Below are 16,023 nucleotides of genomic sequence, written 5' to 3' on the forward strand. Positions count from 1 at the left end.
GCGATAGAAATACACCGTTTGTTGCAATATGCTTGGGACAACAGTACATTTTCAGGCAGACAAACTTTCGAAATTACAGTAGTTACAATTTTCAACAACAGATGGCGCTGCGGTCAGGGAAACTCTATAGTACGATATTTTCCACATATCCACCATGCGTAGCAATAATATGGCGTAGTCTCTGAATGAAATCACCCGAAACCTTTGACAACGTGTCTGGCGGAATGGCTTCACATGCAGATGAGATGTACTGCTTCAGCTGTTCAATTGTTTCTGGATTCTGGCGGTACACTTGGTCTTTCAAGTGTCCCCACAGAAAGAAGTCACAGGGGTTCATGTCTGGCGAATAGGTAGGCCAATCCACGCCGCCTCCTGTATGTTTCGGATAGCCCAAAGCAATCACACGATCATCGAAATATTCATTCAGGAAATTAAAGACGTCGGCCGTGCGATGTGGCCGGGCACCATCTTGCACAAAACACGAGGTGTTCGCAATGTCGTCTAAGGCAGTTTGTACCGCCACAAATTCACGAAGAATGTCCAAATAGCGTGATGCAGTAATCATTTCGGATCTGAAAAATGGGGCTATGATTCCTTTGGAAGAAATGGCGGCCCAGACCAGTACTTTTTGAGGATGCAGGGACGATGGGACTGCAACATGGGGCTTTTCGGTTCCCCATATGCGCCATTTCTGTTTATTGACGAAGCCATCCAGTTAAAAATAAGCTTCGTCAGTAAACCAAATGCTGCCCACATGCATATCGCCGTCATCAATCCTGTGCACTATATCGTTAGCGAATGTCTCTTGTGCAGCAATGGTAGCGGCGCTGAGGGGTTGCCGCGTCTGAATTTTGTATGGATAGAGGTGTAAACTCTGGCGCATGAGACGATACGTGGATGTTGGCGTCATTTGGACCGCAGCTGCAACACGGCGAACGGAAACCCGAGGCCGCTGTTGGATCACCTGCTGCACTAGCTGTGCGTTGCCCTCTGTGGTTGCCGTACGCGGTCGCCCTACTTTTCCAGCACATTCATCCGTCACGTTCCCAGTCCGTTGAAATTTTTCAAACAGATCCTTTATTTTATCGCTTTTCGGTCCTTTGGTTACATTAAACGTCCGTTGAAAACTTCGTCTTGTTGCAACAACACTGTGTTCTAGGCGGTGGAATTCCAACACCAGAAAAATCCTCTGTTCTAAGGAATAAACCATGTTGTCTACAGCACACTTGCACGTTGTGAACAGCACACGCTTACAGCAGAAAGACGACGTACAGAATGGCGCACCCACAGACTGCGTTGTCTTCTATATCTTTCACATCACTTGCAGCGCCATCTGTTGTTGAAAATTGTAACTACTGTAATTTCGAAAGTTTGTTCGCCTGAAAATGTACTGTTGTCCCAAGCATATTGCAACAAACGGTGTATTTCTATCGCTGCTCGTTTAGTTTTTATTGCCGTTTCAAATATACCGGTCATTTTTTAAACACCCTGTATGAGTGTCAAAGATGCTATGATATATCGTAACATTATAACATTTCCAAAAATTATTTTCCACCCTCCCAAGCAAATAACATTCCTACGCCTATCTGCAGATTAAGTAGCAAATTTATATGTTACTACAATTCTCATGATGCTAATTGTAAACACACAATGTACTGTCTTACCTATAAAGTACTAAAAAATATGGAACAACTTTATAATTAATGTAACAGATATTCCCTCTAAAACTCACAAAATCAATGTCTCTCTGTACCAGTGTAAAAGGCGTTTCAGTTACGTAAGTGAGTATATGGTCTTTCTCCAAACATAGGACATGTTTATAACGTTGCGATATATCATAGCATCTTTGACACTCATATGTTTGTAAGCAGTTTCTATGTATGAAAACATGTGGTGCGTGTTAGAAATCTATTCTGTGACAAACCTAAAGAGTTCAGTGAGAAAAATTTACGTGTGCAACGATAAGATTGCAGTGGGAATGTATTCACATCTGTTGGACGAAAACTGTGAAAACAAACAGTACAAACCGACATTTCACGTAAGTCACATGCATTGCAAATCTGTAACGCAACCATCTGTGTGGCCTGCTTATAATTATGTATTATTTATATTTTAGGAAAAATTAATCTGTAAAAAAATACGCACCATATGTAATGAAACCATGAAAACCGTCTGAAGATGAATCGTAATGATTCGAAACCGGTAACGTTACCTTTTGAATAAAGGAACTGAAAATAAATTTGTGACTGATTGCTGTCTCAACACCATCAACATTTGTCTTCAGCCGGTCGGTGTGGCCGAGCGGTTCTAGGCGCTTCAGTCTGGAACCGCGCGACTGCTAGGTCGCAGGTTCGAATCCTGGCTCAGGCATGGAAGTGTGTGAGGTTCTTAGGTTAGTTAGGTTTAAGTAGCTCTAAGTTATAGGAGACTGATGACCTCAGATGTTAAGTCCCATAGTGCTCAGAGTCATTTGAACCATTTATCTTCAAATTACAGCCACAGTCTCCACCCATGGCATCATATGACAAAATTGCATTCTTATAAGCTTTCAGACTGTTTCCGACAACTTAATATTCAGTGGTGTTTTCAATCAGACTGGTAGCGTTAGAGCAGCTAAAGAGTCGCTGAGGAGGAAACATAGAGATGCTACCATCCGCGAGCAGAAACGACGTGCTTCTAATATCGCAACAAGTTACTGGTTAGCAGAATTCTCTCACCGCGTCCTCACGGTTAGTTCACAGCTTCACTGCCATGTGTGCATGGCCCTGTTATTCGACGTGCGCTGCTAAAATACGCTTGGAAACGACGCTGCGATCTCTAATCAACACTAATCAACACCGACTCAAAGGAAGGGCTCGGCGCTTGTTGGTGACGTCACGTCAGCTAGGCACGGTGAAGGCCAGGTCTCTTGCAGGCAGAAATGCCTGGGCGTGCTTATCACTATAAATCTCTTATTTCTGGACAAAATGTTTGGTATTGTTTTGGATTCTGCAGTTTTATTTAGATGAAAGATTTTCTTACTATCGTAAAGCTGCAAATGAATATCATAGTTCTGTATTACTGAATCCTGTCGAAACAAACGTAGATCAATATGAGAAGATGATTTGCCCCATTGCAAGCTTCGGAAATTTTGTATACAAGTAACTGTATTTACTTCATCCATTTTGCTATCGAAACTTACCCGAACCCCCTTACAATGAACTCGTTTGTTTTATTTATTTTCGTTTGACACCGTCACTGGAAATGTGAACTAATTTACTTGTATAAATGTCCAACTGTTGCCACTCATTAGATTACAGTCGTTTTCAACGAAAGGAATTCTGAACAGGAAACAAAATAGCTTCATACATCGAAAATACTGTTAAGCTTAGACTTTTTTAAACATGCACTTTAGAAAAGGTAAATATTCCCCTCTTGCAACTGAAAGGAGAAACTTTATAAGATAAAAACATTTTATTTGATAAAACAAGTATCTCTCTTTTGCCTCTTCTTCTGTCCCCCACCCCCTCCCCCTATGTGTACAATCGCAAAATATTTCATTAACATTCAGTGCTCCTCACCCCTTAGTTAACCAAGATACCTAAAGAAGAGCACTAATATGTTCACAGTTTGTTGTAAAAGCAACCCAGTACAAACGTAACTTCCCCAGATTTACAAATAAGGTAAAGAAGCACGAATTCTGTTGCTGCTGGACCATGAAGTTGTTTTTGTATGTCAATCCTTAAAACAGGTGGAAACTTAAGTTCAGGAGTACACAATTTGTTAAGAAGTGTAATGAATTGCACAATTAATTGATTGCAGAAATCTCTCAGAACAATGTGCGTTGGTCAACTACAGCCAATAGTTTCACATTTTCCTGTGTCAGAGAGGGAGACACCACCATTATGAGTATGCCTGCAACAGACCTGGCGTTCGCCGTGCCTAGCTGACGTGACGTCACGAACAAGCGCCGCGGCCTTCCTTTGAGTAGGTGTTGTACTAATTCGCCGGTGTGGGTGCGCGCGTGTCTGCAGGAACGGCAGCCGGCTGAGCAGCGCGCGCGCCTTCCTGCGGCCGGTGCGCGACCGGCCCAACCTGACGGTGCTGCTGAACGCGACGGTCACGCGCGTCGTGTTGGACCCGCGCACGCTGGCCGCCACCGGCGTCGAGTACGTGGTGCGCGAGCCCGGCGGACCGACCACCAAGGAGACGGCCACCGTCAGCAAGGAGGTGGTGCTCAGCGCCGGCGCCGTCAACTCGCCGCAGCTGCTGCTGCTCTCCGGCGTCGGGCCCAAGGACGACCTCGAGAAGGTCGGCGTCAAGGTCAGTGCTGACGCTGCTGCTGCTGCCGCTCGTTTCGGAGGGCGGCGCCGTGAAAGTTTGTGATGAGTTCGAGAAACTCCTCGTCCCCGAGCTCAGCTGATATCGTAGCGGACTGGAAGGCCAACCACTGTTGCAGTCACTAGCTTACTGGACATGGGAAACTTCAGCTAGAAGGTCACTGGAGTACCAGTTTTCATGGTTCTGCACGTAAGACCGCCATATAATCATTTAGAGACATTGAGAATGTGGCCATAATGACTTTTACCCCCACTAGTTCTTCGACTTGTTTGATGGTCTACATTAGCTTTACCTGCCTTCAGCTAAGATCTAAAGCTCTTCGTAACTACACTACTGGCCATTAAAATTGCTACACCAAGAAGAAATGCAGATGATAAACGGGTATTCACTGGACAGATATATTATACTAGAACTGAAATGTGATTACATTTTCACGCAATTTGGGTGCATTGATCCTGAGAAATCAATACCTAGAACAACCACCTCTGGCCGTAATAACGGCCTTGATACGCCTGGACATTGAGTCAAACAGAGCTTGGATGGCGTGTACGGGTACAGCTGCCCATGCAGCTTCAACACGATACCACAGTTCATCAAGAGTAGTGACTGGCGTATGGTGAGGAGCTAGTCGCTCGGCCACCTTTGACCAGGCGTTTTCAATCAGTGAGAGATCTGGAGAATGTGCTGGCCAGGGCAGCAGTCGAACATTTTCTATTGTCCAGAAAGGCCCGTACGGAACCTGCAACATACGGTCGTGCATTATGATGCGGAAATGTAAAGTTTCGCAGGGATCGAATGAAGGGTACAGCCACGGGTCGTATCACATCTGAAATGTAACGTCCACTGTTCAAAGTGCTGTCAATGCGAACAAGAGCTGAGCGAGACGTGTAACCGACGGCACCCCATACCATCACGCAGGGTGATACTCCAGTATGGCGATGACGAATACACGCTTCCAATGTGCGTTCACCGCGTAGTCGCCAAACACGGATGCGACCATCATGATGCTGTAAACAGAACCTCGATTCATCCGAAAAAATGACGTTTTGCCATTCGTGCACCCAGGTTCGTCGTTGACTACACCATCGCATGCGCTCCTGTCTGTGATGCAGGGTCAAGGGTAAACAGCAGCCATGGTCTCCGAGCTGGTAGTCCATGCTGCTGCAAACGTCGTCGAACTGCTCGTGCAGATGGTTGTTGTCTTGCAAACGTCCCCATCTGTTGACACAGGGATCGAGACGTGGCTGCACAATCCGCTACAGCCATGCGGTTTAGATGCCGGTCATCTCGACTGCTAGTGATACGAGGCCGTTGGGATCCAGCACGGCGTGCCGTATTACTCTCCTGAACCCACCGATTCCATATTCTGCTAACAGTCATTGGATCTCGACCAACGTGAGCAGCAATGTCGCGATATGATAAACCGCAATCGCGATAGGCTACAATCCGATCTTTATCAAAGTCGGAAACGTGATGGTACGCATTTCTCCTTCTTACACGAGGCATCACAACAACGTTTCACCAGACAACTCGGGTCAACTGCTGTTTGTGTATCAGAAATGGGTTGGAAACTTTCCTCATGTCAGCACTTTGTAGGTGTCGCCACCGGCGCCAACCTTGTGTGAATGCTCTGAAAAGCTAATCATTTGCATATCACAGCATCTTCTTCCTGTCGGTTGAATTTCACGTGTGTAGCACATCTTCGTGCTGTAGCAATGTTAATGGCCAGTAGTGTAGTACATTGTGACGTACATATTCTACTCTTACTATGGCTCAACTATTTTTCTCTCTGCTGCTCCTTGGAGCGCCAACTTAACTGTTCCTAGATGCCAAACTAGATGTCCCAGCTACTGTCCTTTTGTATTGTTAAGGGTCTTCCACATATAGTCTATATCTCTTCGACTATACTTTTCAAGTCCCTGTTTATTTTGTAATATGTTTGTCCAATAACTTTCTCACATTTTTCGATAGCTTTTCAAGTCATACTGCAACGACAACGATCTTCTCAAGCCGTATAACAAAAACAGTTATGATCGCTAATAAGTGAGGGTTGAATAACCCTTAAGCGGTTTTTTGTTCTACTGACGTTTTTTTGTATGAGCTAGTTTCCGGCTTTTTAGGCCATCTTCAGATAACTACTGGCTATTGAACTTAAGCTCCTTGTAAACAATAGCCAGTAGTTATCTGAAGATGGGCTAATAAGCCGAAAAGTGGTTCATACAAATAAAAATTAGTAGAACAAAAAACTACCTAAGTGTTATTCAACCTTCAATAAGGAATTCTTCTATCAAGAAGCCACAGAAGAATCCATAAATAAGATGATAATATTTATCTGATTTGGAAACCGGTTTCAGTGAAACATGTCACGGAGTTAGTGGTCTGTAAATGGGCATGTTTGACTGAGACTAGTCACCAGAAAAAAAAATTAGGTGCGATCCAGACGGACTTTCTTAAAATTCTTCTACAGAACCAGATTTTTCGTTATTTTCGATGTATCACGTTTGATTTGCACACCGTTTTGTGTTTCAGGCTATGTTAGAAAGTGACAGATCCGGCCTGTTTCTAGAACGGCTGTTAAGGTTTATAGCTTTCATCAACTGTCATCGGCGTTGACAGTTTGCTGGTCCCTTTTAGACAATTACATTACATTACGTTCCTTGTGGGCCCATGGAAGGAAGGAAGAGAGTGACGGGGAATCAGGTGGCTGCAAGTGTTGAAGAGTGGGATGTTATTCATTACGCGGAGCTGCTGGCGATTTGAATACGAAACCACTATCCAACGACCTGAATCGGTCCCTTACTGCTTTACCATTTTCAAATGCACGCAATAATAAACTGAGGGAGAAAGGTGAATGTAGAAGAAGATGGAGTCTTGCTACCGCGTGCAGCGAATTGGATGTAGTTCGTGTCCGATAACAGAAACAACATTAATCCGAACTAAGCCTGTAAGTTCAAATGTTAAAATGTGTGTGAATTCCTAAGGGACCAAACTGCTGAGGTCCTCGGTCTCTAGACTTACACATTACTGAAACTACAACTTAAAAGAACACGCACACGCACACCCATGCCCGAGGGAGGACTCGAACCTCCGGCGGGAGCGGCCACGCAATCCGTGCATGGCGCCTGAAACCGCGCGGCGTGGCCGCGCGGTAGCCGGTAAGTGTTGGTGGAGTTACAAAATGACAAAGATGATCGGACGAAACCAAGAGCGTTGTTATTTCTTTGCTGGCTTCTCGCGTTGCTAAACGATGCTGCTGAGCACATTCTAAAGGACTGATATGCCTCATTATAGCTGGCTTGTTCCTTTTATATATGGCCTTGCAGTATTAGCAAACATTTCCTTGCTACCAGGAAGCGTTGAAAGAAAATAGACAACAGTCGTTACATTTCCCGAAGAACAGCAGCTATGCTGCATCGCTTAATTATAGAAGGTAGCGTAAAACGGCTGTAGGTCGCGGTAGTTATTCAGGGATGAAGAGGCTTCCAGAGTATAGACTAGTATGCGGAACTGAATAAGAGAAGTCTTATGACCGAAGACAACAGCGGGGAGGACGGATCTTGGTGTGCATTTGCTAGATAATACGCAGCGTACTAACTTAGCCACGCACTGCGCTGCATAGGACTATGTACGAACTTTCTTTCACTTTGTTTGAGCACTATTGGTACACCAATCAGCATGAGCATCTCAGCCATGCCCTCCCACTGACACTTGTTCTGTTCTGTAGGGCGCTATCCGCATACATACCAGGCACGTCCATAACGTAAGTTTCCCACTTGCCCAACAGCTACGTGAAGTGACTACGTGATAGCGCATGCGCCGTGATTCGTCATTACTGTAACGTAATTTCCTGAGGTGTCACAGTAGCTTCGTAGCAGCGGCTGAAAATGGTGGCTACTATTCCATGCCGGCCGGTGTGGCCGAACGGTTCTAGGCGCCTCAGTCCGGAGCCGCGCGACCGCTACGGTCGCAGGTTCGAATCCTGCCTCAGGCATGAATGTGTGTGATGTCCTTAGGTTAGTTAGGTTTAAGTAGTTCTAAGTTCTAGGGGACTGATGACCTCAGAAGTTAAGTCCCGTAGTGCTCAGAGCCGTTTGAACCATTTGAACTATTCCAGCTGCCCCCGCGTACGAAGTGCGGTCGGTTATGACGTTTTTGAATGGAAACAGTATAGTGCCGACTGAAATTCATCAGCTGACAAGTCTTTAGGCCTAACGTGATGAGCAAACAAATGGCATGTCGCTGGTACAGACTTTGTATTGGATCACCAAAAATTTTCACGAAGAGAAGCGCAGTGGGAACCCATACACAATTACAGGCCACGTTGTTGAGCCTGTACGGGAACGCGTTTTGGAGAGTTGTCGCTTCATAGTCAGGAAACTCAGCAGCCAGTTCCACACCACAGAATACAAAACAGAGCACATGGCGACTGATTTGACTGTCTTGTAATGAAACAATGTGGTAATTGCGACGGCCCCTTAAGAAAAAGCGGCACGGGAAGTTGTCTAGCTGGGCGATAGCACTCGGCCGCGCACACCTCGCCGGACAACAGAGCTCCTGCGAACGTTCGGCTGGAAAGTTTGACCATCCACCCCACGTCCTGGACCTCGCTTCCAGTGGCTTCCATCTGTTCCGGAAACACAAGGAATTGCTGGCCGCTCGGAGTCAACGTTTTCAGACTGACAGAGAGGCCGTGGTTTCAATACCATGCGGGAGACTTCTATGAGACAGGCGTACACAAAGTTGGTCCCAAAGTATAAGAAGTGCTTGAATTTCTGTGACGAGAAATAGTTCAACACTTCCTCTATCTATTCCAATAAATTTGTCAATTAAATTATACTTTTCATCTGTTTACGACGTCAGGGAATCTTAATTTATGGACGCGCCTCGTGTTTCTTTATTTACCCTGTCTAATGGCTCACCCTCATGCATTACCCCTACTCACTTAGTAGTCGATTTACCTGATGTTCGAGACATACACTGCAGGCAGAAATTTTTCGTTTTGTTGACGTGTCGAGTATCTCGCCATCCGCCAGACGAGAACCAAAAGCTTGCGTCGTTGCAGGTGGTGCACGACCTTCCCGGCGTGGGGCGCAACCTGCACAACCACGTGGCTTTCTTCCTGGACACGGAGCTACACAACGAGACGGACCAGCGCGACCTGGACTGGGCGGCCGCCGTCGAGTACATGACGAGCCGCAGCGGCCCGCTCTCCAGCACCGGCCTCTCGCAGGTCACCGCCAAGCTCTACTCGGGCCTCTCCCCGCCGGGACCCAGTAAGTCAGCCACACCTCCGTGAAATTCTTCTTATCACCGCTGCGATTTGCACTGCGTTGCTGAAACTGTGGATACTATACTGGTTCTCCATTTATCTTGACTACCCTGAATAATTTTCAGCCCAGAAGTAGAATAAAACAAACATCATGAAACTTCGTCTGTTTACCAGGAGGACAATAACCAGCACGATTGCCTTTCTTGTAAGTTTGTTCGTTATAAAGATACGAAGAGCAGTCAAATTGAATCTCATACTGTTCTTTAATCTGCCTCACCTGAAGACTAGTGTAAAGCGTATCACAGTGTATTATTCATGTAAACATGATGTTACTGAAAAGATTACACAAGACTGAGTTTGACTCCTCTACCCCAATACATAGTGCAGGTACCTGGAGTTACGCCACTCGTCCACTTGCTGGAGTTGACAGGAAAAAAATGGAGCACAAGGAAAATGCATACCAGTTGCTCAGTCACCTCTTGAGTTGAAGGAATAGCTAAGTGCAATGTACGCAAAGGAAGAGAAGGCAGAAATGATCCTCATTTACGGACTTTGTAAGTTACTAGAATAGTAGCTGCAATGCGCATACTACTGTATTACTTTTAAACGACATGTTGTATAAAGGTAGTCTTTAGTTAGTGCGTTATCATTACTTCTATTTTATTTTGACTGAAAGCGGAAGTAATGATATTCATTCAGAGGAACACCGCAGAGAGCGGCGTTTTCTCCGTGTTTCCATCAGCTAATGTCATCTCCAATCAGTGGACGAGTTACGTTATAGTGTACTTACACTGTGTACCAGTGCAGCAGACTCAGTCAGTTTTGTGTTATGTTTTTAATAACTTCATGTTTAAGTGAACTACACTTTGTGATACGTTTTTGAGAAAAGTGGGGAGTGAGTATATAATATTTCGAATTAGAACCGATGTCCAGAAACGTTCCATGTCCGCGCTAGATCCGCTTGAAAATATGTTGGTAACGCCACCACTTTTACAAATAATTGATTAGACATGACCCAGTATATCACTTGTTTTAAAATTTCACTCGTGAATAGACGAAGAAATTGCTCGTGTAGTCATTGACCAAGGTCTCTTCAACGTGATGCAGCTCGGCCTCTTCCAATTCGGGTATGCGGTGTGTCTACTAGGAACACAACACTCACGCCTGATAACGGTGGAGGTACCCTTTCTCGGACCGTTGCGTAATTTTGGCAAAAAGGGTATATGATGGAGTCGGACGTTGTGGAAAAAGATATCGATAAAGGCGACGAGCAGCATTCGCACTACCGTGAGATTCGCCGTTCAGAAGTCTCATGTCAATGTATTCTGCGAACTTGTACTAAGCCTATTGGCTCTGACACAGACACATAAATGAGTCTCGATCTAGATCAAAGCGGTAGGATAGATGAGTCACCCGGTCCGACGTAACCACCCTCCTCCTATTGCATACCTGCTTAGCAAATATGTTTTCAAACGGCTGTAGCACGAAAACGGTACGTTTACGGAGAGGGGTTCCTATTCAGAATATTATGTACTCGCTCCCCTCTTTGCTCGTAAGGGTAATTTCCGAACAATCTGTGTCGGTTGATATTTAATAAAAGCCGTACTGCTGTTCATATCTTCGTGACGAACAAAGTTACAAGAAAGACAGTCATGCTGCTTAATGTCCACCTAGTGGCTACACAAAATTTGCCTGATTTATTTCTTATATTGCTTCTTGACCAAATGTTATTTAAACTGGTTATGATGAACAGCACACCATATATACAGGTGAGCCGTCGAAACTCTTCCTCTCGAGTAATTATTCATTTGTTTAAGATGTCTGTAATGTCTTTTATCCTAGACGAATACCAAAACAACGGCCGTCACTGAAGAGAAGCACCCAACAACATGTATTTTTTGAATGAATGATTTATTACACCGGATGGCCGGAGTGGCTGTGCAGTTCTGGGCGCTACAGTCTGGAGCCGAGTGACCGCTACGTTCGCAGGTTCGAATCCTGCCTCGGGCATGGATGTGTGTGATGTCCTTAGGTTAGTTAGGTTTAATTAGTTCTAAGTTCTAGGCGACTGATGACCTCAGAAGTTAAGTCGCATAGTGCTCAGAGCCATTTGAACCATTTATTACACCGTAGGCAGTTTTGGGAGTATCGTCAGTCCAAGCTGATGATTCAGAATGTATCGTACCAGTGCAGCAGACCTCTATGTTTCGATGTATTTATCCACAAAACAAAATTTGAAATTTTTGCGAGAAACCGTCGCTAATGTCTGGCGTCAGGCCTCCGTCAGAAAATGCTTACTGAGAATAAACCGTTCGAAAAAAAAAAAATACTGCTGATTGTAGTTTCTTCTTTAGTGACGAGGACAAATGGATTTCGTAACTTTATAAATCATAGTTTTTCTCCTGTTTATTTGAGCTATAGCTTTTTATACAAGAATAGCAGATCCGTGTGAGGCTAATTTCCGTTTTTATTTTTTGCTGGGCATTATTTTTCTGATTTATTTGATGCGGTCCTCAGCGAATGCCATTTCCTTCATCTGAGAGTAGTAGCATGGAGCCTCTTGCCTGATGTCTTAATGCGTGTTCTATCACTCTATCCAATTTTTTGGTTAGATTTTATGATATTTATTTTGTCACCGATTATGAGGAAAATTTTCTCATTTCTTACGTTATGAATCCAGTTGATTTTCAGCATCGTTCTGTAACACCGCATCCCAAGCGCTTCTGTTCTCTTCTTTCTCGGTTTTTCTATGGCTTGTGATTCATACAGTGCTGTAACGTACGTTGCCATAACGTCCCTCCTCGGTGGATTCAGGCCTATGTTCTGTTGTAGTGAACGTAGGTTATAGAGGAATGCATTCTCTGACTGTGTTAGCCCACATCAAACTCGATTTACCGGTCATCCGTTATTTAGCTTCCGTGGTAGCAGAGTTCATTCACTTGTTACACTAAATTTTCCAAATTTCTGATGGTAAATTTGGCGCTAATCTCATTTCTGCTATTCGAAACAAGTTCATATATCTTTGGTTTACTGTCAACTCATGTTCTAAGCACAATCGATCGTCCAGCTCGTTCAACAGCTCCTGTAATGCTTCTGAAAAAATACAGATCTACTGTATCTCTGAAAAGAAATTACGGAGGAAAAATATATTAAATGTGGGGATTTCTGTGCTGCTGTTCGGTGTTTGGAAACGTCTGCAGTCTGTTAATTTATTCTATTCTTCAAGTTTCATCCAGAGTGACGTAAGAATCACATATCGCTTATCCCGGTGCGCTAGTTGCACAGTAAGTTGACTAAGCATCCGGGGCTCCGCCTTTCAAATGGCCATAAGAGCAGCACAGAGATCCTCATAATCAATGTACTTTTACATCGTGAACTTCTTTCATTCCTCCAAAAGAGTTATCATTCAATTTGTCTAACATAGTTCAGCTGGTTCGGTAAAAACATTACCATACCTACACAAAACAGAAATAGAGCTGGTGGCTGTATCTCGGTGATTAATGAAGTTGCGAAATCGCATTTGTCTTTGTTTCATGAGCTCCTAATGACTATTAGCCTAGCTTAAAATATATTGAAAACATCTATGAGCCAAAAGTTGTTTGAGGTGAAAAAATAATCCCATGGTCCTGTGAATATTCGTCGTGTACGGAAAATCAGACGACGTGGACGTAACCCTGAATGGAATAACAAAATTATCCACCATTTTTTTCACACAGACCAGTACTTATCAGGCTACCGCTACTTTTCTGAAGCTCACAAACAGCAGGTCAGAAGACTGAAAAACAGATTATTTCGTTAACTGATTGTACTGTAAAAATACCAGCTTTGAGAAAATTTTACAGCTTTTATCGCACACGACTGGTCTTCAAAGCTAGTAACGATACTCTGAGGAAATATGGTTCCAAACTTACGGTAATATTTTTGGGAAGCAGCGATCTTGTAATCTATATAAAATCTATATAAAATAAGTGAAAAAACAGTCTAGTGCGCGATGGTAATTTATCGAAATAACCGGTTTCGTCCTATACTTAGGCCGTCTTCAGACAGCACGATAAACTGCAGGTTCAGCGACTGAGATCAACTGGTTGTTCTATGCATCGTCAACTTCAGCTGATGGTGCTGTTTGAAGATGACCCAAGTATAGGCCGGAACCGTTCATTTTAATAAAGTACCATCGCGATATACACTATTCTTTCACTGATTTTATAGAAATATGGCTCTATGTGATTTACTTCTAAAAGGTGGCAGAAGAACGCGAACTATCAGGCTCGGAAGAAGTATCATTGTTTCAGAAAAGGCATACTGTATTAGACTTTTTACGAAAATGTGAAGCATTATATTTAAAATAGCTTGTGGTATATTCAGACAAATTGTGAATTCATAGGCTTTACACTGTCAATAATTGTTGTCACAGCGAAAGGAAAGAAACGGTCCTTGATTGTCCTGGTATACGTGGTACTGCCGCAAAGGCACGTAGAGTGTGACAGGGCTCCATATTTAATTTCAACTTGATGGGTGATACGTTTCTGCTGTGTAATGACAGCTCTAAGCAGGACGTATAAATTGCGTCTCGTTGTTATTACATTGGAGTACAGCCGGTTATCGAGGATCGTTGCTACAGTCAAAGAAACTTTAACGGTTATTATTAACTTAAATCCTACGCGAATAAGGAAAAAAAAAGGATTGTAAATCAAATTTTCGTAAGGAAACTGTAAGTGCTGCTTTTAGGAATAGAAGACACATTTTAAAGATCTTCATTTATAGCATAGGAAAGTTTTGATAAGAGCTGAATGAAGCGGAGATCTATTCTGCAAAAGAGGTGGTTGACAACGAAGCTTCTCAGACGCTTTAAAAATCAAAAAATGGAAAGGCAGCCGGTCTTGGAGGTATATGGAATTATTGAATTACGGAAAACCTAAAGTCGTAGCGGCGCTGGTAATCATTTTTAATAAAGTGGCTCAAGGAGATGAAGTACCCCAAGAATGGAATATATATATTACTGTCAAGTATAAGAAAGGGAGTAGGAGAGATCCGATTAATTACAGGGGAATAAGTATATTGGTTTCTGTGAGTAGGTTTCAGTACTATAGTACAAGACTGGAAAAGCTTGTCATTGTCGTTGTATCTAAGCAACAGTCAGGTTTCATTGCTGGGAATAGCTATATTGTAACAGCTTTACTGTGCGCTAGATGTATCAGAAAATGATCGCTAAAATTAAAGATTGTTCGTTGATTTAGAAAAGGTCTATGATTCTATGCCAAGGAAGGTACTATGGACGGCACTGGAAACATTTGAGTGGACTGTGCATTAATCGAGCTGGTGAATGGGACGTACCACCGAAACGACGTAGCTGTCAAGATTAGTGGTAAGACACCGAAAAGTTTCAAAACAAGTAAAAGATTGAGACAAGAATGTTCTGTGGCACCAACCTTATTTAAGTTGTATTTAGAAGCTGTTCTTGGTTGATGGAGCAGACAGTGAATAAATCAGGGTGTCGCAGTGCAGCATGAACACTTACATTAATTACTGTTTGCCGATCCTCAAGTACTTACTGTTCGGGATAAGAATGATGCGCTGTATCGAGAGAGAAATTAAGAGATGCTTATAAACAATGGGGACTAACAATCAATATGAATAAAACAGAATATATTCTTGTTGGGAGTGGGCAAGGTGAGGATTTGAATTTTGAGTTTCTCCCGGGAAGATACGTGGAAGTGTTCAAGTATTGGGGTTCACTAATTCATAAGATTGGTCAGTGTAAAGTGGTCGTACCCCACAGAATAAGTCAAGCGAGCGAAGCATTAAATGGTATCTTTTGGAGTCGACACGTACCCAGACGAACAAAGAAAGTAGAGCTACTATCAGTGGTTGAAAGCATTCGGATTTACGGTTAAGAGTGTTGGACTCTGAACGAGAGACAAAGGGGAAAATTGAGACTGTCGAAATGGAGGTTCAAATGGTTCAAATGGCTCTGAGCACTATGGGACTTAACTGCTGAGGTCATCAGTCCCCTAGAACTTAGAACTGCTTAAACATAACTAACCTGAGGACATCACACACATCCATGCCCGAGGCAGGATTCGAACCTGCGACCGTAGTGGTCGCGCGGTTCCAGACTGTAGCGGCAAAACCGCTCGGCTACCACGGCCGGCCGAAATGGAGGGATTATGGCGAAGCATGGGAGCGACACACCTGGATCCACTGAGGAATGAATATGTAATATTGGAGATGGATGCGATCGAACCACTCTCAAATAGGATTAATGCTGGAGCACTGAGATGGTATGGTTGGATGGAGTAGCAACGGCAGCCGCAATGTTTGCTCAGCTTGTCTCTACTAGGGAGAGGGAGCCGAGAAAGGCCGAGGACAACGTCGAGGGAACTACTGTATAGACGAAGCTATAGGAAGAAGATTGGCAGGATAGAAAGTAGTGG

General features: G+C 43.7%; 1 protein-coding gene across 1 annotated transcript in view; it reads left to right on the forward strand.

Moving 5' to 3' along the window:
• The window catches only part of LOC124588477 (glucose dehydrogenase [FAD, quinone]-like), a 191,606-nt gene that overhangs the window by 168,911 nt on the left and 6,672 nt on the right, over positions 1-16,023 (forward strand). The window contains exons 7-8 of the mRNA XM_047131474.1: positions 4,014-4,302; positions 9,383-9,593. Coding sequence (XP_046987430.1) covers positions 4,014-4,302; positions 9,383-9,593 — 500 coding nt within the window. The remainder of the gene's footprint in view (positions 1-4,013; positions 4,303-9,382; positions 9,594-16,023) is intronic.

Source organism: Schistocerca americana, chromosome 1 (genome assembly GCF_021461395.2).
Source record: "Schistocerca americana isolate TAMUIC-IGC-003095 chromosome 1, iqSchAmer2.1, whole genome shotgun sequence".
NCBI lineage: Eukaryota > Metazoa > Arthropoda > Insecta > Orthoptera > Acrididae > Schistocerca > Schistocerca americana.